This window comes from Oncorhynchus tshawytscha, linkage group LG01, assembly GCF_018296145.1.
Source record: "Oncorhynchus tshawytscha isolate Ot180627B linkage group LG01, Otsh_v2.0, whole genome shotgun sequence".
In the NCBI taxonomy this organism is placed as follows: Eukaryota; Metazoa; Chordata; class Actinopteri; order Salmoniformes; family Salmonidae; genus Oncorhynchus; species Oncorhynchus tshawytscha.
The window spans coordinates 71,036,244-71,059,505 of record NC_056429.1 but is presented as its reverse complement, the minus strand read 5'-3'; the positions used below and the strand labels follow the sequence as shown (position 1 = coordinate 71,059,505).

At 44.2% G+C, this 23,262-nt stretch overlaps 1 protein-coding gene across 3 annotated transcripts in view; it reads left to right on the top strand.

Annotated features, from left to right (window-relative positions):
- LOC112256030 (1-phosphatidylinositol 4,5-bisphosphate phosphodiesterase epsilon-1) overlaps nucleotides 1-16,635 on the top strand; it is a 44,369-nt gene extending 27,734 nt beyond the window's left edge. For 2 of the 3 annotated variants that reach the window (XM_024428980.2, XM_024428972.2), the window contains exons 13-33: nucleotides 2,125-2,363; nucleotides 2,482-2,543; nucleotides 2,686-2,851; nucleotides 3,113-3,220; nucleotides 3,676-3,792; nucleotides 4,489-4,647; nucleotides 4,810-4,945; nucleotides 5,102-5,143; nucleotides 5,503-5,627; nucleotides 5,845-5,962; nucleotides 6,162-6,320; nucleotides 6,513-6,812; nucleotides 7,164-7,327; nucleotides 9,590-9,851; nucleotides 13,459-13,577; nucleotides 13,762-13,890; nucleotides 14,081-14,302; nucleotides 14,637-14,792; nucleotides 14,980-15,204; nucleotides 15,488-15,729; nucleotides 16,009-16,635. In XM_024428980.2, coding sequence (XP_024284748.1) covers nucleotides 2,125-2,363; nucleotides 2,482-2,543; nucleotides 2,686-2,851; nucleotides 3,113-3,220; nucleotides 3,676-3,792; nucleotides 4,489-4,647; nucleotides 4,810-4,945; nucleotides 5,102-5,143; nucleotides 5,503-5,627; nucleotides 5,845-5,962; nucleotides 6,162-6,320; nucleotides 6,513-6,812; nucleotides 7,164-7,327; nucleotides 9,590-9,851; nucleotides 13,459-13,577; nucleotides 13,762-13,890; nucleotides 14,081-14,302; nucleotides 14,637-14,792; nucleotides 14,980-15,204; nucleotides 15,488-15,682 — 3,203 coding nt within the window. In that variant the 3' untranslated portion in view covers nucleotides 15,683-15,729; nucleotides 16,009-16,635. The remainder of the gene's footprint in view (nucleotides 1-2,124; nucleotides 2,364-2,481; nucleotides 2,544-2,685; nucleotides 2,852-3,112; nucleotides 3,221-3,675; nucleotides 3,793-4,488; nucleotides 4,648-4,809; nucleotides 4,946-5,101; nucleotides 5,144-5,502; nucleotides 5,628-5,844; nucleotides 5,963-6,161; nucleotides 6,321-6,512; nucleotides 6,813-7,163; nucleotides 7,328-9,589; nucleotides 9,852-13,458; nucleotides 13,578-13,761; nucleotides 13,891-14,080; nucleotides 14,303-14,636; nucleotides 14,793-14,979; nucleotides 15,205-15,487; nucleotides 15,730-16,008) is intronic. The other variant, XM_024428986.2, reaches the window with a different exon arrangement.
- The last annotated feature ends 6,627 nt before the right edge of the window (nucleotides 16,636-23,262 follow it).

The window sequence follows — 23,262 nt, the reverse complement described above, 5'->3', positions numbered from 1 at the left end:
AGTGGAGGTCATTTGACCGCTGAGCCATTACGGATGCAGGCAATGAGGCAGTGATCGCTGAGATCTTGGTTGAAAACAGCAGAGGTGTATTTAGAGGGCAAGTTGGTTAGGATGATATCTATGAGGGTGCCCGTGTTTACGGCTTTGGGGTGGTACCTGGTAGGTTCATTGATAATTTGTGTGAGATTGAGGGCATCAAGCTTAGATTGTAGGATGGCTGGGGTGTTAAGCATGTTTCAGTTTAGGTCGCCTAGCAGCACCCTCTCTAAAGATAGATGGGGGGCAATCAGTTCACATATGGTGTCCAGAGCACAACTGGGGGGAGAGGCTGGTCTATAGCAGGCGGCAATGGTGAGAGACTTGTTTTTACAGAGGTGGATTTTTAAAAGTAGAAGTTCAAATTGTTTGGGTACAGACCTGGATAGTAGGACAGAACTCTGTAGGCTATCTTTGCAGTAGATTGCAACACCACCCCCTTTGGCCGTTCTATCTTGTCTGAAAATGTTGTAGTTAGGGATGAAGATTCAGAATTTTTGGTGGTCTTCCTAAACCAGGATTCAGACACGGCTAGAACATCTGGGTTGGCAGAGTGTGCTAAAGCAGTGAATAAAACAAACTTAGGGAGGAGGCTTCTAATGTTATCATGTATGAAACCAAGGCTATTATGGTTACAGAAGTCATCAAAAGAGAGCGCCTGGGGAATAGGAGTGAAGCTAGGCACTGCAGGCCCTGGATTCACCTCTACATCACCAGAGGAACAGAGGGGGAGTAGGATAAGGGTACGGGTAAAAGCTATGAGAATTGGTCATCTAGAACGTCTGGAACAGAGAGTAAAAAGAGGTTTCTGGGGGCGATAAAATATCTTCAAGGTATAATGTACAGACAAAGGTATGATAGGATGTGAATACAGTGGAGGTAAACAGGTAGGTATTGAGTGAGGATGAGAGAGATATTGTCTCTAGAAACATCATTGAAACCAGGTGATGTCATCGCATGTGAGGGTGGTGGAACTGAAAGGTTGGATAAGGTATAGTGAGCAGGGCTAGAGGCTCTACAGTGAAATAAGCCAATAAACACCAACCAGAACAGCAATGGACCAGGTATATTGACATTAAGGAGAGGCATGCTTAGTCAAGTGATCATAAGGGTCCAGTGAGTAGTGAGGTTGGTTGGGGTAACGGCGATTCAGACAGCTAGCCGGGCCATCGGTAGCAAGCTAGCAGAGGATGGAGGTCTGTTTTTAGCCACCTCTTTCATTTCCGTCGGTAGATTAGTGGGGTTCCGTGTGGTAGAGGGGATCAATCCAATTGGCAAAATAGATATAGTTATAGCGACCCAAGAAAAATAGACCTATTCAGATAGCAGCCGATAAGACAGCTAACAATTAGCAGGCCGCAGATGGGCGTTCAGGTAACGTCGCGTCGGAGGTGCCAGTTGGATAACTCCCTCGGGCAGATAACGTTGGTAGTCCAGTCGTGAAGGCCCAGTGGGGCTCCGCATCTGCAGTAAAACGGGTCTGGATAGGTGATTGTAGCCCAGGAGTGGCTGATGGAACTCTTCAGCTGGCTAGCTCCGGAATAATTGATGTTTGCTCCGGGATCGACGTAAGCCAATAGTCACACGGATAGCAGCTAGCTAGCTGCGAGATCCAGGTGTAAATGTCCAGAGCTTGTGGATGAAATCTGGGGATATGGAGAGAAAAATAGGTCCGGTATGTTCTGGTCTGAGTCGTGTTGTACAAAACTGCCGATAGTTTTTCGAGCTACAGGATAGCTGATGACCACAAACTGTGGTTAGCAGAATACTAATGTTAGCCAGTAAACTGGCTAGCTTCTGGCTAGCTTCTGGTTAGCTTCTGGCTAGCTTCTATTGTGGATTTCAAATTTGAGGTAAAAAAAAAAATTTAAAAAAAAATTTGGTGAGGCGGGTTGCAGGAGAGTGTTTTGAAGTTTGAAAAGAAAATATATAAAAGATGTGCGAAGAAAGGTGTAAATATATATATACACGGGACACGACAAGACGAGGACAAAGGACATCTGACTAGGATGACCGATATACTTAGCTACTCATATTTGCTTTGAAGTCAAGTCTATCAATATTTATTTGCATTTTCCTCCTTACTAGACCTTCTGACACGTAACAGCCTGGATCTTGGCCTTTCCATCCGGATCAAGCGACACATGTCGGACAATCAGAAGCATATTTCAGACGCCATAGCTGCAGCCAGCATCGTGACCAACAGTACTGGCGTGGAGAGTGTCTCGCTGGGAGCTCTGGGCATGACCATCATGCACCTCAATGACTTCCTGGTCAACTGTCAGGGAGAGAACCACTCGCATGATGAAGTCCTAAGAATTATCCAGGTGTGTGTGTGTGTCATTGTCGGTGTCTGTGCATGTGTGTGTGTATACTTTCTACTTTGTCTTTTGTCAGACAATCTTCCACTGAATTAATGTAAGAGACATGTGTTGTGTATTCCAGAAATTTGAACCGTCTGCCAGTTTGCGTCAGATTGGCTGGATGTCCTTTGAGGGATTTGCACGGTGAGTATTTTTAGAATGTGTTTGTGATCCCTGCCGGAATTGAACCCATGACCCTGACATTACTAGCACCATGCTCTTACAAACTGAGCCAAAAAGAACCACAATTCAGAAATGACCTATGTTTGCTTTCCCCTGCTATAAGGTATCTGATGGACAAGGACAACTCTGCTTCCAAACTGGAGGAGTCTCAGCTGAATGTATTAGAGCTACAGTACCCTCTGTCTTACTACTACATCGCTACATCACACAACACCTACCTGACTGCCCACCAACTCAAGGGAGAGTCATCTGTGGAGCTGTACAGCCAGGTGAGAATCAGAACACTCGGTATTACCATGATGGGGATAATACTCCATGTAATGATATTTACTCAAACCGATTGAGTGTCAGTGAAAAGCCTTTCCTGTAGCAAATTTGGAGGGAAGCCCTACCAGGGCATGAACCTGAGTCCTTGTGTCTTATCCAATTACATCAAGAGATCCAAACCTTCTTGATCCAAGCCATAGAGGTCTCTAGGTGTGATGCTAAGGTCGCTACATTATTGTTTGTTTGGTTTCTTGTTGTCTCAGGTGCTCCTGCAGGGATGCAGGAGTGTTGAACTGGACTGTTGGGATGGAGACGATGGCATACCAATCATCTATCATGGACACACCCTCACTACCCGCATACCCTTCAAGGTGTGTTGAGTTGAGTTGATCTGAGTTGAATACAGTTTGGTTGAATTGAACAGAGTTGAGTTGGTTTGAGCAGGTTTGAGTTGAGTTGAACTCAAAAAGATAAGATCACTTTATTGGTCAATTGCACACAAGTTACAACCGAAATTTGACTTTTGCTTATAACCCAACCCCTCTGAAAGACACACACATACATAGACCTGTTTTGGAGAGGTGCAGGGTGTCACACTGGGCACCCGGGAGGCTGTTATCGTGGGGGGATAAGTGCCTTGCTCAAGGGCACAACAGCATCTAGGATTAGATAGCAGCAACATTTTATGTTGCCTGCTCACTTCCCAACAGATTTTTTCTGTCAGAACCGGGGTTCAAACTGGCAACCCACCAGTTGTTGGCTCGCCTCTCTATCCGCTAGGCTACCTGCCGCACATGTAATCCAGTTCCTACTCCCATTCCTGCAGGATGTGGTGGAAGCAGTGAACCGATCAGCCTTTGTGACCTCTGACCTGCCTGTGATGCTGTCCATAGAGAATCACTGCTCCCTGCCGCAGCAACGCAAGATGGCCAACATCTTCAAGGTGAGTAGGCCTACTTACTATCCTGTCCAGTTCATTGTTGAAATGTTGAGATGTTAAATGGGCTCTCATGCTTGTTGGCGTTTTACTCAAGAAAGTGGATATTCAGGCGGCAGATCAAAAAAAATGAAGGTTAGGGATAGAGGGGTGAGGTTAGGGTTAGAGGGGTGAGGTTAGGGTTAGAGGGGGTGAGGTTAGGGTTAGAGGGGGTGAGGTTAGGGTTAGAGGGGGTGAGGATAGGGTTAGAGGGGTGAGGTTAGGGTTAGAGGGGGTGAGGTTAGGGTTAGAGGGGGTGGGGTTAGGGTTAAAGGGGGTGAGGTTAGGTTTAGAGGGGGTGGGGTTAGGGTTATAGGGGGTGGGGTTAAGGTTAGAGGGGGTGAGGTTAGGGTTAGAGGGGGTGGGGTTATGGTTAGAGGGGGTGGGGTTAAGGTTAGAGGGGGTGAGGTTAGGGTTAGAGTGGGTGAAGTTAGGGTGAGGGGGTGGGGTTAGGGTTAGGGTTAGAGGGGGTGGGGTTAGGGTTAGAGGGGGTGAGGTTAGGGTTAGAGGGGGTAAGGTTTGGGTAAGAGTTTAGGTTAGGTATAGAGTTAGTGAACAGGAACATATACATTGCCTTTGATAAGTCAATCATAATTGATCCGTCTTCCCTTCCATAAACAGATTAATACTCTGATGGTGTGTTTGTGTGTTGTCCTTCAACAGACTGTGTTTGGGGATAAGCTGGTGACAAAGTTCCTGTTTGAGAGTGATTTCTCGGACGACCCGCTGTTGCCATCACCATGGCAACTGAGGGGGAAAATCCTCCTCAAGAACAAGAAGCTAAAAGCTCACCAGACGCCGGTGGACATCCTCAAACAGAAAGCAAGGCCCAGATAATGAACACTAAACAAAAGTTGTCTTAACAGTTACTGATCCAGTCCTTTATCTGTATCATGTGCTGTACTGTATGTACCTAAAATGATGGTACACTGATACGTAATTAGAATGAACTAAGATTGTCCTAAATAACTCTTCCTGATACAGGCTCACCAGTTGGCACAGATGCATGCTCAGGCCAGTAGTGTGATGCCTCCTCCCTTCCCAACCATCAACAATGAGGAAGAAGAGGAAGAAGAGTATGAGGATGAATATGACTATGAGTACGAATCACTATCTGATGGTATGATCACACCATCAATAGCATCCCTGTGTCTGACAGTTTATAGTCAAGCCATTTGGGTCGTAACACCCTCATGATACCCTCAGACAGCATACGTTTAATTATCCCAATTCTTCTACTCATCCTGTGACCCCCCTACTCACTCTTCCTCTGCAGCTGACGTCCCCACTTTATCTCCTGCTTCTTATGTCCCAGAAGGTAATACAAGTAATCAAATGAATCACTTAAGATTAGCTAAAGCCACCGCATGCTTGTTGTCCTGTTGCTGAATAGATTTCTGCAGTGCTCTGGTACACTGGCTGCGACTGTGTCCATTGCACAAGGGGGTTCAAAAGATTCTTGTCTACTAAATGAGTATCCACTGACACTCAATTTGATTACCAAGTGGGTCAAAGACAAGAGATGGCTTGAAAGCCAATAGTTTTTGGCCAAATGTTTGAATGTTACATAGTTCTTTGTCACCGAAAACATCAAATTAGATTACACTGAATGAGTGCGTGTTTTTGTTTAGACTGCAAGAATAATGTATTTGGCTGGGAATGTCTGCATTGATACAGATAATATCCTGGAGGATAGACCGGAGGGAAAGTCTTCATCGGGGGAGAAGTTACAGACTGAACACAGTGACGAAGTCCCCAAGAAGATGAAGAAATGTGAGAGTGTTACTCACAACAAAGGAAAGGTGAGTTTTGTCTTCCATCTCCATTCGTCACATTTGGTTGGATCCAGTAAATCCAGAAACAAAAAAGCAGTTTGTACGTTAATGTTTGATTAATCACAGCATGAGACATGGGGTTAAACATTTAAAAATACATATTTGACATATTATTGGTATTTGTCTGAAATAGTTTTGTCTCTTTTGTATTTTTCTACACACACACATACATACACACACACAGGTATTTGGCAAGGAGTTGGAGGAAGAATTCAAGCTGCCTCGAAGCAAGAAGGAAGGACGACAGATAGCCCAGGAGCTCTCAGATCTGGTGATCTACTGTCAAGCTGTCAAATTCCCAGGTAGTTCCTTACATTACATCCCCTTCTGTAAACAAACTATACAATTCCTTGTAAATAGGTTCGTTTCCAGTCTTTTGATATAATTGTAGGTATAGGCCTATATAATATCTCTGAAGCATTTGTCTTACTTGTGAGACCCCTTTGCAAAGGTATTCACTATTTTCACATTTGGATGACTTCTGTGTGTGTGGGGTCCCAGGTCTATCCACCCCTACTCCATCTGATACTCCCAGGGAGAGAAAAGAGAGAAAAGAAGTTCTTTCTTCTAGAGGAAAGGGAAGGAGGTCCATCTTTGGGAATCCCACAGGGAAAGGTTTTCCAGGGGACCCATCGACAGTGATGCGCACCCCAGGGCGAGGTAGGCTACTCTTCTCTGCCCCATGACAGAGTTCTAACTCAATGCTAGCAGTCTGCTACTATTTCCTAGACAGGCTAGACATCTTTTGGATATACTTGAAAGTTAAACCCTTTGCGGTTAGTGTGTCTCACACACACACAAACGCATACCTCTAACACACGTCTCTCATAACCCTTTCCCCTAAATCTGAAGGAGCAGCATCAGAGGGCCCCCGTCCCAACTGGGAAGAATCACCCACCTCCCCTCCCTACACCTGTAATGCCTCCCTCAGCTCCCTCATCCGCACCCCAAAATGCTATCACGTCTCCTCAGTCAATGAGAACGCTGCCAAGCGCCTGTGTCGCCGCTACTCCCGGAAGCTGATCCAACACACCAGCGCCCAGCTCCTGCGAACTTACCCGGCAGCCACACGTATTGACTCCACCAACCCCAGTCCCCTACTCTTCTGGCTGCATGGAATACAGCTGGTCGCTCTCAACTACCAGACCGATGGTGAGCTAGACGCTGGGAGTCGTCAACTAAGTCAAGTTTGCTTTATTATGCCTAAAGTTGGAAATTCATTTGGCTAGCTTTATTAAAGCAAACCATGTTAAACCTACTGGCAGAATGAGTTGGCGCTGTCTGCATTCAGTTGAAAGTACAAGGGGACAAGGGGTTTGGCAAATTCACTATTTCAGAAGTTGAATCAGGGAAGCCAATTGAATGGAGCACAAGTCGACAACATCCTTCTTGAAAATGACGTCTGTCTGAAATTCTAGTTGTTGGAGCACAAACCTCTTTTTGAGTCTTTCTGAAAGTGACCATATTTCTCTCTCTCTCTTTCTCTCTCTCCTTCTCTGACAGACCTGCCCCTGCAGCTGAACGCGGCCATGTTTGAGCCTAACGGGGGTTGTGGGTATGTACTGAAGCCCCCGGTCCTGTGGGATGCCAGCTGCCCACTCTACAGACACTTCTGCCCCCTTGACAGAGACCCAGAGGGCATGAGCCCCGCCTTGTTCACTCTCACTGTGAGTATATAGCAGTAATAGTTGGATGTATACAGTGCATTCAGAAAGTGTTCAGAACCCTTGACTTTTTCCACATTTTGTTTACGTTACAGCCTTATTCTAAAATTGATTGAATTGTTTTTCCCCCCTCATCAATCTACACACAATATCCCATAATGAAAAAGCGAAAACCGTTTAAAAAACATTTTTGCAAATATATTAAAAATAAAAAACAGAAATACCTTATTTATATAAGTATTCAGACCCTTTGCGATGAGACTCGAATTGAGCTCAGGTGCATCCTGTTTCCATTGATCATCCTTGAGATGTTTTTACAACTTGATTGGAGTCCACCTGTGTCAAACTCAATTGATTGGACATGATTTGGAAAGGTACACACTTGTCTATATAAGGTCCACAGAGCAAAAACCAAGCCATGAAGTCAAAGGAATTGTCCGTAGAGCTCCGAGACAGGATTGGGTCGAGGCACAGATCTGGGGAAGGGTACCAAAATATTTCTGCAGCATTGAAGGTTCCCAAGAAGACAGTGGCCTCCATCATTCTTAAATGGAAGAAGTTTGGAAGCACCAACACTATTCCTAGAGCTGGCCGCCCGGACAAACTGAAAAATCGGGGGAGAAGGGCCTTGGTCAGGGAGGTGACCAAGAACCTGATGGTCACTCTAACAGAGCTCCAGAGTTCCTCTGTGGAGATGGGAGAACCATCCAGAAGGACAATAATCTCTGCAGCACTCCACCAATCAGGCCTTTATGGTAGAGTGGCCAGATGGAAGCTACTCCTCAGTAAAAGGCACATGACAACTTGGAGTTTGCCAAAAGGCACCTAAAGACTCTCAGACCATGAGAAACAAGATGCTCTGGTCTGATGAAACCCAAGATTGAACTCTTTGGCCTGAATTCCAAGCGTCACGTCTGGAGGAAACCTGGCACCATCCCTATGGTGAAACATGGTGGTGGCAGCATCATGCTGTGGGGATGTTTTTCAGCAGCTGGGCCTGGGAGACTAGTTAGGATCGAGGGAAAGATGAACAGAGAAAAGTACAGAGAGATCCTTGATGAAAACCTGCTCCAGAGCATTCAGAGCCGCAGACTGGGGGGAAGGTTCACCTTCCAACAGCACAATGACCCTAAGCACACAGCCAACACAACACAGATGTGGCTTCGGGACAAGTCTCTGAATGATCTTGAGTTGCCCATACAGAGCCCGGACTTGAAACCGATCGTACATCTCTGGAGAGACCTGAAAATAGCTGTGCAGCAACGCTCCCCATCCAACCTGACAGAGCTTGAGAGGATCTGCAGAGAAGAATGGGAGAAACTCCCCAAATACAGATGTGCCAAGCTTGTAGTGTCATACCCAAGAAGACTCGAGGCTGTAAAAGGTGCTTCAACAAAGTACTGAGTAAAGGGTCTGAATACTTATGTAAATATGATATTTCAGTTTTTCCTTTGTCGTTATGGGTTATTGTGTGTAGATTGATGAGGGGGAAAAATACGATTTAATACATTTTATAAGAAGGCTGTAATGTAACAAAATGTGGAAAAAGTAAAGGGGTCTGAATACTTTCTGAATGCACTATACATATACTGAACATACAAAACATTAGGAACACCTTCCTAATATTAAATTGCAACCCCTTTTGCCATCAAAACTGCCACAATTTGTCGGGGCATGGACTCTACAAGGTGTCAAACTTTCAACTGTAATGCTGGGCAATGTTGACTCCAGTGCTTCCCACAGTTGTGTCAAGTTGGTTGGATGTCCTTTGGGCGGTGGACCTTTCTTGATACACATGGGAAACTGTTGAGTGTGAAAAACCCAGCAGCTTTGCAGTTCTTGTCACACTCAAACCGCTGCGTCTGGCATCTACTACCATAAGCCGTTCAAAAGCACTTCAATCTTTTGTTTTGCCCATTCACACTCTTAATAGCATACATACACAATCCATGTCTCAACTGTCTCAAGGCTTAAAAATCCTTCTTTAACCTGTCTCTACCCCTTCATCTACACTGATTGAAGTGGATTTAACAGGTGACTTCAATAAGGGATCATAGCTTTCACCTGGTCCATGTCATGGAAAGAGCAGGTCCACTCAGTGTACAATCACATGATAACTGTAGTATACAACAAGTAGCTAGTGATCCGCAAAAGCAGCACTGTCAACTGGTTTCCTTTTTTGTTCAGTTAATCTAATGCAATGTTTTTTTATGGGTGTCTTTCTCTCGGTCTCCGTCTCTTTCTCTCTCTTTCCATTCCTTCCAGATCATCTCTGGTCAGAACGTATGCCCAGGGACCACAGCAGGCAATCCCTACATCGAGGTAGACATCATGGGCATGCAGGCAGACGGGTGCCACTTCCGCACCAAACCCATCCACCGTAACCCCCTGAACCCCATATGGAACCAGAGCTTTCACTTCCCCCTACTCATGGCTGACCTGGCCTTCCTACGGTTTACTGTGGTGGAACACAACAGCTCCCAGACCACGGCTCATAGGATCATACCACTCAGAGCACTCAGGACAGGTACAGTAGGCGCACACACAGAGACACACACATGCTACATAATTTTATCTCTGACTTATCTTCCATGGACTAATCTCATTTTAAACACAGGCACACACACACAAAGATTGTGTTTTTTATTAAAAGACTAGAAGACCCAAGCTTGGTACAGCTACAGTCCTTTCAGATGAAACAAATACTAATTACCAAATTAGCATAGAAAAATGTAGTCATGATTAAAACTCCAGACATTCCAAACTGTTGAATGCAAATGTCGGCCTATATGCTGCTATAATGAGCCTAATTCATGCACAAACTATTCTGTTTGAAATTAGCATTTTTGTTTGTGCAAAGACACAGAAACTGCAAAAACTGTCAGAGCTTTTAACACATCATTTTGGAGGGACCTTGATAGTTCAACAATAGACTTGCAAATAGCCTAGTTGGTAAAAAATAAATAATATATAAACGTTATATTGTTTTGTACAAATAGGCCACTCCTTTCCTCAACAGCTATCCTTCCAAGAACAAGCTACTACTACTACTCAACTGTCATTCAACCAATCGATAGAAAAAGAGCAGACTCTCTGAGCTATCCATCCGTACCGGCACCCAAAACGAGTAGAGCTTTCAATTTCAATTCACTTGAAGCAGTGACCCTCTCAATACCGGGAAGCAGGATCGAACATGATGGCTACATCTACAAAATGGAACAAAAGCCTGCAAAAAAAACATTTATACTGCATGTGCATCAAATAATTCTCACAAGTGCCGAGGTCCCATGGTCTTCACTGACTGGGGGACCAATATATCCAACGTGTCAGGAGTACACAACTATGACCCGGATGGAACGGTGACAGGTCAACAGGTGTGGAACATGGCAGAAAATGGGAGTTGAATAACCCGAAGAAGAGGAATCTGTAGACCGAGAAAAGCAGACATCGTGTTTTAGAGTCATCAGTTGTCCGAGACTGTCAGAAACAACCCTGTACACAACGTAAAAAAGTGTGTAGACCTACAGAATCACCGGCAAAAGAAGAAGCAGGCGCCGCCAGTACCGGCTGAAACCATCCCTGAGAGCCATGGCATGGCAGCAGGTAAAGATAGAACTCTTCCCGACCCTGTCATCCTTGAGGCAGGAGTCACAGATGAGGGAGACCCGACGCCGTCTGAGCCGGCAACCCTCTCCGATTCCGATCTACCTGCAACCCTCTCCAACCTGGTCAATCATACCTGAGATCTATCATAGCACCACGCGTGAACAAGGCCGTGAACCCCATTTCTTCCAGCACGACGGTGGACCAGGACAGATTCCTTATCTTCACAACGAAACCCAACTTAGAATTCTGTCGGGCATGCAAGCATGTGTTTGCAGATGGATCATTCAAGAAGATCCCATCTTTATGCCAGGAGGTGCACACCATTCACAGGATGCACAGAAAGGATGCACAGAAAGGATGCAGAAAGGACAGAAAGGATGCACAGAAAGGATGCACAGAAAGGATGCACAGAAAGGATGCACCCCACCTGCATGATGGAGTCAATGGTTTATGCAGCAGCCTATATTGTTATGACGGATAAGTCTGAGGTATGTACCAACAATTGATAAAGCCTAATTATAAATGTGTTTTTTTATATTATATTGTAGGCCTGTTTAAATGTGTTTTATTGTTGTAGGTCTATATTCAGATTTGTGCTGCCATAGGCCTACACGTGAAATAAAACTAGGACTAAATTTAAATTTAAATTTTGTAAATGTGTCCATTTACAAAATTGGGCAAAACACCTTGAATTGAACATTCAATATTATATTTATATTTTTTAGCAAACATGCCGTTGCAACACATATACTTGTGCGTTCCAAGTGCTGAAGAGCCTGCGACCCACCACGTCAAGATGTTCTACACACTCACATTTGTTCTTCCGGCTGACGCGGTGAAGTGTTTCAAGGAGCTGAAGAGCCTGCGACCCACCACGTCAAGATGTTCTACACACTCACATTTGTTCTGCCGGCTGAAGCGGTGAAGTGTCTCAAGGAGCTGAAGAGCCTGCGACCCACCATGTCAAGATGTTCTACACACTCACATTTGTTCTGCCGGCTGACGCGGTGAAGTGTCTCAAGGAGCTGAAGAGCCTGCGACCCACCACGTCAAGATGTTCTACACACTCACATTTGTTCTGCAGGCTGAAGCGGTGAAGTGTTTCAAGGAGCTGAAGAGCCTGCGACCCACCACGTCAAGATGTTCTACACACTCACATTTGTTCTGCAGGCTGAAGCGGTGAAGTGTTTCAAGGAGCTGAAGAGCCTGCGACCCACCACGTCAAGATGTTCTACACACTCACATTTGTTCTGCCGGCTGACGCGGTGAAGTGTCTCAAGGAGCTGAAGAGCCTGCGACCCACCACGTCAAGATGTTCTACACACTCACATTTGTTCTGCAGGCTGAAGCGGTGAAGTGTCTCAAGGAGCTGAAGAGCCTGCGACCCACCACGTCAAGATGTTCTACACACTCACATTTGTTCTGCCGGCTGAAGCGGTGAAGTGTTTCAAGGAGCTGAAGGAAACGGCATTCTTTTAGGTACCGGAGCTGTCCACCTTTCTGGAGAACTTTGAGAAGACGTGGATTGTCACTGGGGAGAAAGCTCCGGAAAGCTCCGGAATATAACATGGGTATGATGTTAAAAACCGTAGCCTAGGCATATTAGGGGCGGCAGGGTAGCCTAGTGGTTAGAGCGTTGGACTAGTAACCGAAAGGTTGCTAGTCCAACGTTATTAATTATTAGGCCATAGCATTGATGACAATGGGAAAAATAATAAAATGTCTAACAAGTTGATATATTTTTATTCTAGAAATGTGTAACTACCACGATGTTGTCCTACAAGACATCTGGAAGACCAACAGCGTAGTGAAGGCCTGGTATCGGTCACTTGGGTTATTTTTTGAGAAGACCAGACAACCCACAATCTGGGAGTTCAGTAACAACTTGTGACTCCTTGGGATGACTACTCATTACCAAACTGTGGCCTAAATGTTCTTTACCCCTGTGTCTATTTGTGTTTTTAATGCAGACACTTCTTTTTTTGCTATTTTCTATTTTCGATGCAAACTTTTTTGTTAAACCAGGCTTTTTGTAAATAAACATTTAATTGTAAATCATCGGCTTGCTTCATTCATTCTTGAGGGATGCACAAAACGAATTTGGAGACTGCTGTGCTTTCCCGTTCAGGAACATTTGGTACTCCAGTCCTGTCCCATTGGTTCCCACATTACTCAGACCAAACATGAAGTCTCTCTGTCACATCAAGTCTATGCTTGGCAGCTTTGGCTCAGCTAACGGATTCTCTAAATATTTTTCCGGCTATCCAATAAAATGGTCTGTGTTGAAATAATTCCTATACTTTACAGAAAAAATGAAAATAAAGAACTTTTCAAATTTGATTAGCTAATTGAATTCAGACAGAACTGTAGAAATGCTATGCCCATATAAAGTTTGTTTTAAGAGAGAGAGCAGGGTAAAAAAAATGTAAAAACTTGAAGGGAGAAAAAGCTACAATGCTGTCAAATGAGAGCATTATATTCCCAATACTAACAGTGGCAATTATTTCCAAAACGTGTGTGTGTGGCAGGATACAGACATGTGCAGCTGAGGAATCAGCACAACGAGGCCCTGCCAGTCTCTAGTCTGTTCATCTACAGCCATAGAACTGAAGACAGTGGAGCAGCAGGTTCACAGGCTGCATCACGGGTGAGTGTATAGTGTGTAGTGTACAGTATATTGAGTGAAGTGTGTAGGGACTGTGTCTAGTGAGTGAATGTGTAGTGCAGATTCTTTCCTACTAATGTCCTGGACAGCAACTCGGTCAGTCTGCAGGATTTTGATTCGGCCCTGCATTACCCCTAAACTCATGCTGTGTGTGTGTGTGTCCCAGCTCTTCAGTACAGAGGATCGAAGGGCTGCTGTGCAGTACAGGGTCACCGTACATGGAGTCCCTGGGCCTGAGCCTTTCATAGTGGTCGGTGTGAGTGAGAGGACCACTGCCAGACAGCTCCTACACATTGTGAGTGAGCACTGCATCTTCTCACATCACCATATACTGTACCTGCTGTACCTCCATATTCTACACATTTGGGCAACTCCATGGAATCTGAAACTCTTATGGGGGGAGAGATAAAGATGATCTGGATCTTCGAGATTCATTTCAGAAAAGTGACTGCAACAATATAATGCTTAATCTCTCTCCCACCTAGATCCATCCATCCCTCTCCTCCTCCACTCGCTTCTCCCTCTCTTCTTGCTTCTTGATGGAAGAGAGGGTGGCATTGCCCCGGGAGAGGGGTGAGAGGGGGGAGGCTCGAAAGCCTCTCCTGCAGAGGACCATCAGGCCTGAGGAGGAGATATTCAGGGTCATTCAGAGCTGGAACCCTGATGAAGGCTACCTGGGCAGAGTGTGCCTTAGAACGAGAGAAAAGGTCTGGGTGCATTCCAACCTACTCAAAACCACTGTTCCGTTCTCTTATGATCAAATGTATGACTTTCAGTTGGTAAGAAAGGCATTGCACAGTTTTCCCATTTTGTTGCTTCAGAGTCTGGAATTCTAATAATTTTGGTATTCTCTCTACTCAACCCTGTTCAACACTGCTCTGGGGCTGCTGAACTGCAGCTGACCCTGTTCCTTCCAATGTCTGTTCACCAGTTATCACCAGTTATGCCATTCCTTGCCATTATTAATTATACTATTATTGACGTCTGTAAAAAAAAAAACACTACCTTTAATCATAAGTTTACTATTCACCTTTGTGTCAGCCTTTGAATGAAGGGAAGACAGATATAGAGATGGAGGTAAGCTGTGGACTGGAGGATGATTCCTTCCTGGTGGATGTACATGGAGTGTCTCCTGACCAATCACAGATGACCCTCAGAGCTCCCCGACACATCACAGCCAATGACCTCATCCAACAGGTATATGGGAGTCAGGCACACGCTTGATGTTTTAGATGTTCAGTGTGATTAGAGAATCAAATGGACTGTCAGTCTTTGCATCAGTCTATGAATTTGGGCGTGGTTACCTTTCCTTAACTACACCCCTTAGCTTAACAGAGTTGCAGGATGTTGAAATTATAGATCACGCCTTTACCTGATCTCGTAGACACTGAGCAAAGCCAGACAGTCCAGCATCCTGCTGTCTGCGGGCAACGCCAGCAACTACATTCTGATAGAGGAAGTGGTCAAGGAGCCCCTGGGGCGCAGGCTCCCTGCCAAACCCACCCAGAGGACCCTCCTGGACCAGGAGTGTGTATTCCAGGCCCAGGGGAGGTGGAGGGGTCAGGGGAAATTCATTCTCAGACTCCGGGAGCAGGCTCAGGGAAAGGAGGTGAGGATATGTGATGAGGATAAGTGATTGTGTGTGTCTGTGTGATGCTTCAGTTGTTGATTGCCAAATGTATTAGATTTCCTGCACGGGCAATGTGTTTTTAATTCGTCAGTAACTGTAAATATGTTTCTGTAAAAATGTTTGCTGTGTTGAGGATGGCAAGACCAGCCCAACCAAAAGAACAGTTTGCAAATGTCTCAATCTAACAAATCCCACTATTTTGTAATGACCGATATTGGGGATATTTCTCCGGAGTAACTAGCCATAACTTTAATAACCTCAGACAGCTCAGCGTGAAGACTGTGTCAGACCAGTTCGCGAGGATCGGCGGAAAGGAATATCGTTGGCGAGCGAGTTGAAACGACTGACAGGCCGGAGCCGGGCCGTATGGATCGGGGCTCACGCCTGCTCTGAGGTGGTGCACAGCAAGGACGAGAGGGCAGCGTGCTGTCTTCATCTGAGCGAGACCAGAGAGTGACGCTAGTGGTTCTCCTCTACACCCGTTCTACTACACACGCACACAAGGTATTATGAGAACTCAAGCATCATGGAGATCCTGCTGATTCAGTGAATTATAGGATCTCCATGTCTAACCCTCTCTGTAATTTCTGGAGAAGCAAATCTAAGTCTACCTCCTTATAGTTAAACAACCTCGCTATCGTTAGGAATTTGGGGGATGGAAACATTCCATTCATCTCCACTGAAGTGTGAAATTAGATCTCTTATATTCTCTATTTTCAAATGGAGAGTATTTATACGTGTACTCTATATGCTTGTAATCTGTTTGTCTTTATCTCCCTTCAGGCAGTCTAACATTTCCAAGCTGGCCTGACAGGGCAGATGTGGAATTGGAGCCGTACAACTCCTGGGTATCTTGTCACTCTGGGCAGTCCACAATCCAATAAGCCTTAGCTTAATCTACCTGGAGCTGGCACAATATCAGCATGTGAATTTATTGAAGACTTGCATTAGTTCCCCAAACTAACGCCTAACACAATCTTCTGGCATGCAAAGACCCAGGTTTGAATCCAGTCGAACATAAGAGACAAACACAAACTATAGGACAGATACAGACCAGCAGATGGTGATATTGTGCTTTCCTATGGTTACAGAAGACCTCAACCTGACAAGTCTGAAGTGGTTGAAGAATCAATCAGACAGAGCCGATTTCACCGGTCATCCCTCAAACCTAATTTATACATTAAAGCCTATGGGTTTTGTTCAACCTTTCACTACTTTACTGCTGGTTTAAAATACTGTGATTTACTATTGTATTACTATATAACATTTTCCCAGTGCTTTAGCTGTATCCTTTGGTCCATTTCTTCAGAATGAATCTCTGCAATGACAGACTTGAATTTGACACCATACCGCTGTGATGACTGATACAAGGGCTTGATCAATAAAGTTGAACATTTTATTTCAACACTACTTGCATAACAATAGAACTCCAGTCATTTAGAAATCAGTGCACAATACAGCAGACACACTCAAATCATACAAGTGCAGGAACCCAGAAAACAATGTTATGGTTTTTGAAATGTGTTTCTAGAAAAGACACGGAAAAAAAAAAAAGATATCCATTGTTCTTACAATTTCTTGAGCCATGCCATAACAGAGCTAGGCACAAAGTACAGGTAAGAGAAACAGACACAGTGAGAGCAATTTAACCTCTGGGACTTAACTGTAAAATGACTTAACAGACCATTTCATTGAACTAGTATTTTTCATGAACAATATTGATACTATAAACAATCAAGCACACAGTCCCTTGCTGCTACACACTGTTAGAATATCAGCCTAAATATAAACAACAAGACATGAACATTCCACTTGGCACATTCCATATTTGTTTTGAGATTGCCAGAGGAGTACAATACAGCCTGTTGGGGAGATAATACACATGGCTAGAACACTCCTAGAACATTTGTAGTCAGTCACTGAAGGTGTAGGATTTTAACACGCAGCATTAGTATATTAGCCTAGTGAATGCTGGGTTCACCATTGAGCACAGCCATGGTCAGTCTGGTTTAACCAGACTATTAATATATTACTGTTAATAACAAACTAATATGATGCAGTTTAAAATCACCACATTACCAATCACAGAAGGGCCTCCATACTATAGGGCTGTTGCAGTGACATATTATCGCCACACCAGCAGTCAAGACCGCAGTAAAATTAAACGTGACAGTTGAGTAACGGTGTTCTCCTATTATGCACTCTGGACAAGCTTTGGTAGTAGCCAACTCACTAACTACCATCAGGTCCTTAACGGCCTGGTACTCAGGGCTCTATTGTCCCTCTAACCACTCTGATATACTAACCACTCTGATATCAATGTAAATGAGTTGAAAAAAAATCACATCAAACACTTATCATCAAAACAGTGTCATGCTTTTTAAAATTCACCTCACTGTGATCGATCAATTTGCAGCAGGTTGAAACAGAATGTAAAACATGGTTGTTGTGGCAAAGCCTAACAATGAAATGGACAGCGCTTTCTATGGTAATTATTCATTCAAAACATCCATATGCATATTAGGGCTTATGCATACGCAATTATGATTGTGCCTTATACAATACATAGCCTACTGCATATTATACGTGGCAGAAAACCATAAAACAAAACTGATTTTGGATGTCTTTAGTACATAATTGGTCTAGCCTATAATCCAAAGCGAGGAAAAGTTGTCAAACTGTTCATATCTCCAACACTAGAGGCGCTATCTCAAATAGCTCATTAGTGTGACTACATGTTCTATGGTCAACTTCCTGTTCACATGTGGTCAAGGTTACTAATCTGAGGTGAGCACAAGTTCCTTATTTTTCCCCTTGAAAATAAAATATTGGCACTTTACATTTTATGCAATAAAACTTTTAGGTATGAATGTTCAAAATTATAATTTTGCACTGAATGGAGGAGACAATAACGTGTCTTTTGATACTTTAGCTGCAGTCCTATGTTGAGCTAACCTTGAGATTTAGCCAACATTAGCACACATGTCAGTTTGGGGCAAGTTGTCTCAATGACCTTGGGGAAAGTCTTCACATGTGACAATTTGCCCCAGTATACATAGAACACGCTCAAAATACATTGTGATATTGTGTAATCAGCTCTGATAATAGTATTAAATGTTACTGTAAATGGATTATCATATAGACATATAGTTTAGAGCAGCAGACATATCCCTGGACTACACAAAACAGACTCTGGCGTGTGTGTGTCTACTAACACACTACATGCCTACTGTATGAGACAGTATATCCACACACACACACAACTCTAAATTTGTGACACTGTATGAAGTAGTGTTATGAATTGCATTGTGGCAACAAGAATAGTAGACTGGAAGGTGGGCGTGATAAGCCTGTAATGAATCTGTAATTGCAATGAGGAAATGTGTTTTTGAAGGAAGGATGGTTAGAAATGATAAAAGAAAGACAGAATGGCAGCACACAACCTGGCATAATGTTAAAGGCAGTGAGGCAGGTGAAGTTGCAGAACAAATCAAATCAGGAGTACAGAGAAGGATTTTGCCATAAATTACTGTATTCTGACTAGGTATTGTCAAAGTTTACCAGAGAAGAAGTTGAAAGTCAGACAGCCATGCCAACAACCGTGGTAGGCTATACAAAGCCACGGCAGGTTTTTTCAGCTGATTTGGAGATGCAGCTTGTTCAGTATATTATTAGGTCAGCTGACATTTATTTTGGTCTGTCGACAAGTGAGGTCAGAAGACTTGCCTACCAGTTTTCTGTGACACACCAGCTGAAGTTCGCGCCAATGTGGGCAGAAAAGGAAAAGGCCAGCTCGGAGTGGTTTACAGGCTTCTTAAAGCGGCACCCAACGCTGTCGCTGAGAAAGCCAGAGGCAACTAGCCTTGCCAGGGCAAGTAGCTTCAACAGAGAAAATGTTAATGCTTTCTTCGACAATGTCGCAGAAGTGCTACAGAAATAACCATTTGGACCAGGAGACATATGGAATGTCGATGAAACTGGGGTGACCACTGAACATAAACCTGACAAAGTGGTGGGCAGACGTGGATTCAAACAAGTAGGGTCACTGACCTCCGCTGAAAGGGGAACCCTTGTCACACTGGCCTGTGCTGTCTCAGCCACAGGGAATAGTATACCTCCATATTTTATATTCCCCTTGTCAACTTCCACAATCATTTCCTGATCAACGGGCCACCTGGCAGCAAAGGAGGGGCAAATCCCTCTGGGTAGATTAAAGATGTGTTGACTTCCTGAAACATTTCGTCAAGCATACGAGGTGCTCAAAGGAGAAGCCCTGTTTACTCCTTTTGGACAACCACGAGTCTCATCTGTCCATTGATGGACTCTATTATGTCAAAGAAAATGGCATAATTATGCTGTCATTCCCACCCCATTGCTCTCATCGGCTTCAGCCCTTAGACAGGTTTGTCTACAGGCCACTAAAGAGGCACATCAACACCACGTGTGATGCCTGGATGAGGAACAATCCCAGGAACACAACATCAACTTATGACATTCCTGGGATTGTTGCAATTGCCAATCCTCTGGTTGCAACACCCTTGAACATTCAGGCTGGCTTTAGGGTGGCTGGGGTACAACCTTACAACAGGGATGTATTTCTGGAAAACGAGTTTGCGCCATCCTACGTTACAGATCACCCCATTCAGAACCCAACCCTACCAGGCCCCAGCACCAACCCTGCCAGGCCCCAGCACTATTCCAGCCCTGCCAGGCCCCAGCACCAACCTGCCAGCCCCATCCCAGCCTAGCACGAGCTGACACAAACCTGCCCAGTTCAAAATGTGGATCTGCAAAGAACAAGAAGGAAGCTAAAAAAAATAATATTGTAGAAGAGTCATCAGATGAAGAGTGCTTCTGTCTCATCTGTGTGGAGCCATTTTCAAACAGCATGCCAAAGGACACTTGGGTGAAGTGTGTGAGATGCAACAAATGGGCCCATGATGCTTGCACCTCAGGCCAGGCAATGTAGGTGTGCCAGAACTGTGTTTCTGAAGATGAGTCTGATTAGTCAGGTACGGATGTAGGCTGTTACAAAACTGTGCATTAGTGTGTTTAAAACACCAAGTTTGTTTTGCTAAGACTTTAAACATTTAAGCAAGTTATCTGCAGAATTTAATTCCATTCAGATTCCAACAATTACCGTGGATTTAAACTGAGACAAACTGAACAAGTTCCACAGACATGTGACTAACAGAAATGGAATAATGTGTCCCTGAACAAGGGGGGGAGGGGGGGGGGTGTCAAAATCAAAAGTAAGTGTCAGTATCTGGTGTGGCCACCAGCTGCATTAAGTACTGCAGTGCATCTCCTCCTCATGGACTGCATCAGATTTGCCAGTTGTTGCTGTGAGATGTTACCCCACTCTTCCACCAAGACACCTGCAAGTTCCCAGACATTTCTGGGGGGAAATGGCCCTAGCCCTCACCATCCAATCCAACAGGTCCCAGATGTGCTCAATGGGATTGAGATCCGGGCTCTTCGCTGGCCATGGCAGAACACTGACATTCCTGTCATGCAGGAAATCCCACACAGAACGAGCAGTATGGCTGGTGGCATTGTCATGCTGGAGGGTCATGTCAGGATGAGCCTGCAGGAAGGGTATCACATGAGGGAGGAGGATGTCTTCCCTGTAACGCACAGCGTTAAGATAGCTTGTTGTCATTGCAGGCACAGTCCGATGATGCTGTGACCATCCACCTCTAAATTGATCCCGCTCCAGAGTACAGGCCTCGGTGTAACGCTCATTCCTTCAACGATAAACGCGAATCCGACCATCACCCCTGGTGAGACAAAACTGCAACTCGTCAGTGAAGAGCACTTTTTGCCAGTCCTGTCTGGTCCAGCGATGGTGGGTTTGTGCCCATAGGCGATGTTGTTGCCAGTGATGTCTGGTGAGGACCTGCCTCACAACAGGCCTACAAGCCCTCAGTCCGGCCTCTCTCAGCCTATTGCGGACAGTCTGACCACTGATGAAGGGATTGTGCGTTCCTGGTGTAACTCGGGCATTTGTTGTTGCCATCCTGTACCTGTCCCGCAGGTGTGATGTTCAGATGTACCGATCCTGTGCAGGTGTTGTTACACGTGGTCTGCCACTGCGATGACGATCAGCTGTCCGTCCTGTCTCCCTGTAGTGCTGTCTTAGGCGTCTCACAGTATGGACATTGCAATTTATTGCCCTGGCCACATCTGCAGTCCTCATGCCTCCTTGCAGCATGCCTAAGGCATGTTCACGCAGATGAGCAGGGACCCTGGGCATCTTTCTTTTGGTGTTTTTCAGAGTCAGTAGAAAGGCCTCTTTTGTGTCCTAAGTTTTCATAACTGTGACCTTAATTGCCTACTGTCTGTAAGCTGTTAGTGTCTTAATGACCGGTTCCACAGGTGCATGTTCATTAGTTGTTTATGGTTCATTGAATAAGCATGGGAAACAGTTTTTAAACCCTATACAATAAAGATCTGTTTAGTTATTTGGATTTTTACGAATTATCTTTGAAAGACAGGGTCCTGAAAAAAGGGACGTTTATTTTTTTGCTGAGTTTATGTGCATGCCAGAGAACGTTTGATTTCAAAGTTCAAAGTGAAGTGGTCTTGCCACTTAATTAATGTGGGCTCTGACAGCATTATTATTTTGATTGAAAGGCATGATTGGCCAGATTCTCTAGGCATGATTGTTTTTATTTTGAGTTCTTCAATGAAGTTGAATTTGGTTTTGAATTTGAAATTAAAATCAATTTTCACAATATATTAGTTGTTCTTATTTGTTGATAATCCAATGTGACAATTTACCCAACATAGTGTGACAATTTACCCGCTGATGGGGAAAATTGTCACAAGTGCACACTCTCTATTTAACGGTCTACAACTCCATACTGGATGAAATAAGATATGAAGATGTAATGAATGCAAAATATATGCCCAAGACATCCTTCTTTCATTTGCTATGACATTTATACCATAAATGCTCTCCCCTAACATATGTTTTCATAATTAATTGTGTGGAACATTCCCTTTAGCTATACAGAATATCTCACCACCATGGATTTCTATCCCCTCAACCCTCTCCTTTATTCATTTCTAGAGCGTGCAGAGGGGCTGTCAACAGTTTATTTAACATGTTTTCGCAACGCAACATTTAACATTGATGTTAACGAACCGATTACATTCAGTTTCCCAGCTGTAGGAACTGGGTTGGCGAGCCCATGGCATAGAGTTTGGGTGGAATATCACATGTCTCGCAGCAAGAGCATTCTCCTCAAACTGTGGGTGATGCATGGAGCGGCTCATATTAAGCGAACTCTGATCTTAAACCGAAACACCAGGCATCATTGAAAAACAGACCGTCGAGAACGCGCCAGGTCTCCATTCACAATTCGAGTGCATAGTGATGGTGTCTTTTCCCCACTGCCCATTTGATAATGGGCCATTCTAAATCTAAACTCATTTGACATATTAGTAAATATTAAATTGAGAATAGTCTGATGGGTGAAAATATGATCACTTGATGAAAGAACAGCTGTGTAGCCTGAGGCAAGGACTGTTTGCGACTCTCAAATCATAAATAGCCTATAGTCACATCACGCAGGCCATATATGTTTTGATTCATACGGTTTGCATCATTCACAACTAAAGTTGCCAAATAACACTAAATCTAGCATATAGGACCTGTTTCAAATGATCACTTTTATGCTAAACATAGCCACTTCATATGTGCACTCGCTCCGGAATGGGAAAAATATCATTTTCTACGTTATTTAGCAAAGCTCAATTATATTCTTCTTACTATTGAATAATATCAAATAATGGCACAGCACTTATAAGCATATCTTGTCAGCTAAATAAACAAGTATATGGCATGGAGCATAGCCAGATAACATACTGTAGGCCAAGTCATATTCTGTTCTTCGGAAATACATTTCTTTATAACTGACTAAAATAGAAAATGGCTTTATTGTGATGGTGTATATTAAATTGATTTACTATCATTTTTTAAATTTAGATGTTCCAAAGGCGCGCATCAACGGCGTGTATGCCTGTAGGCCC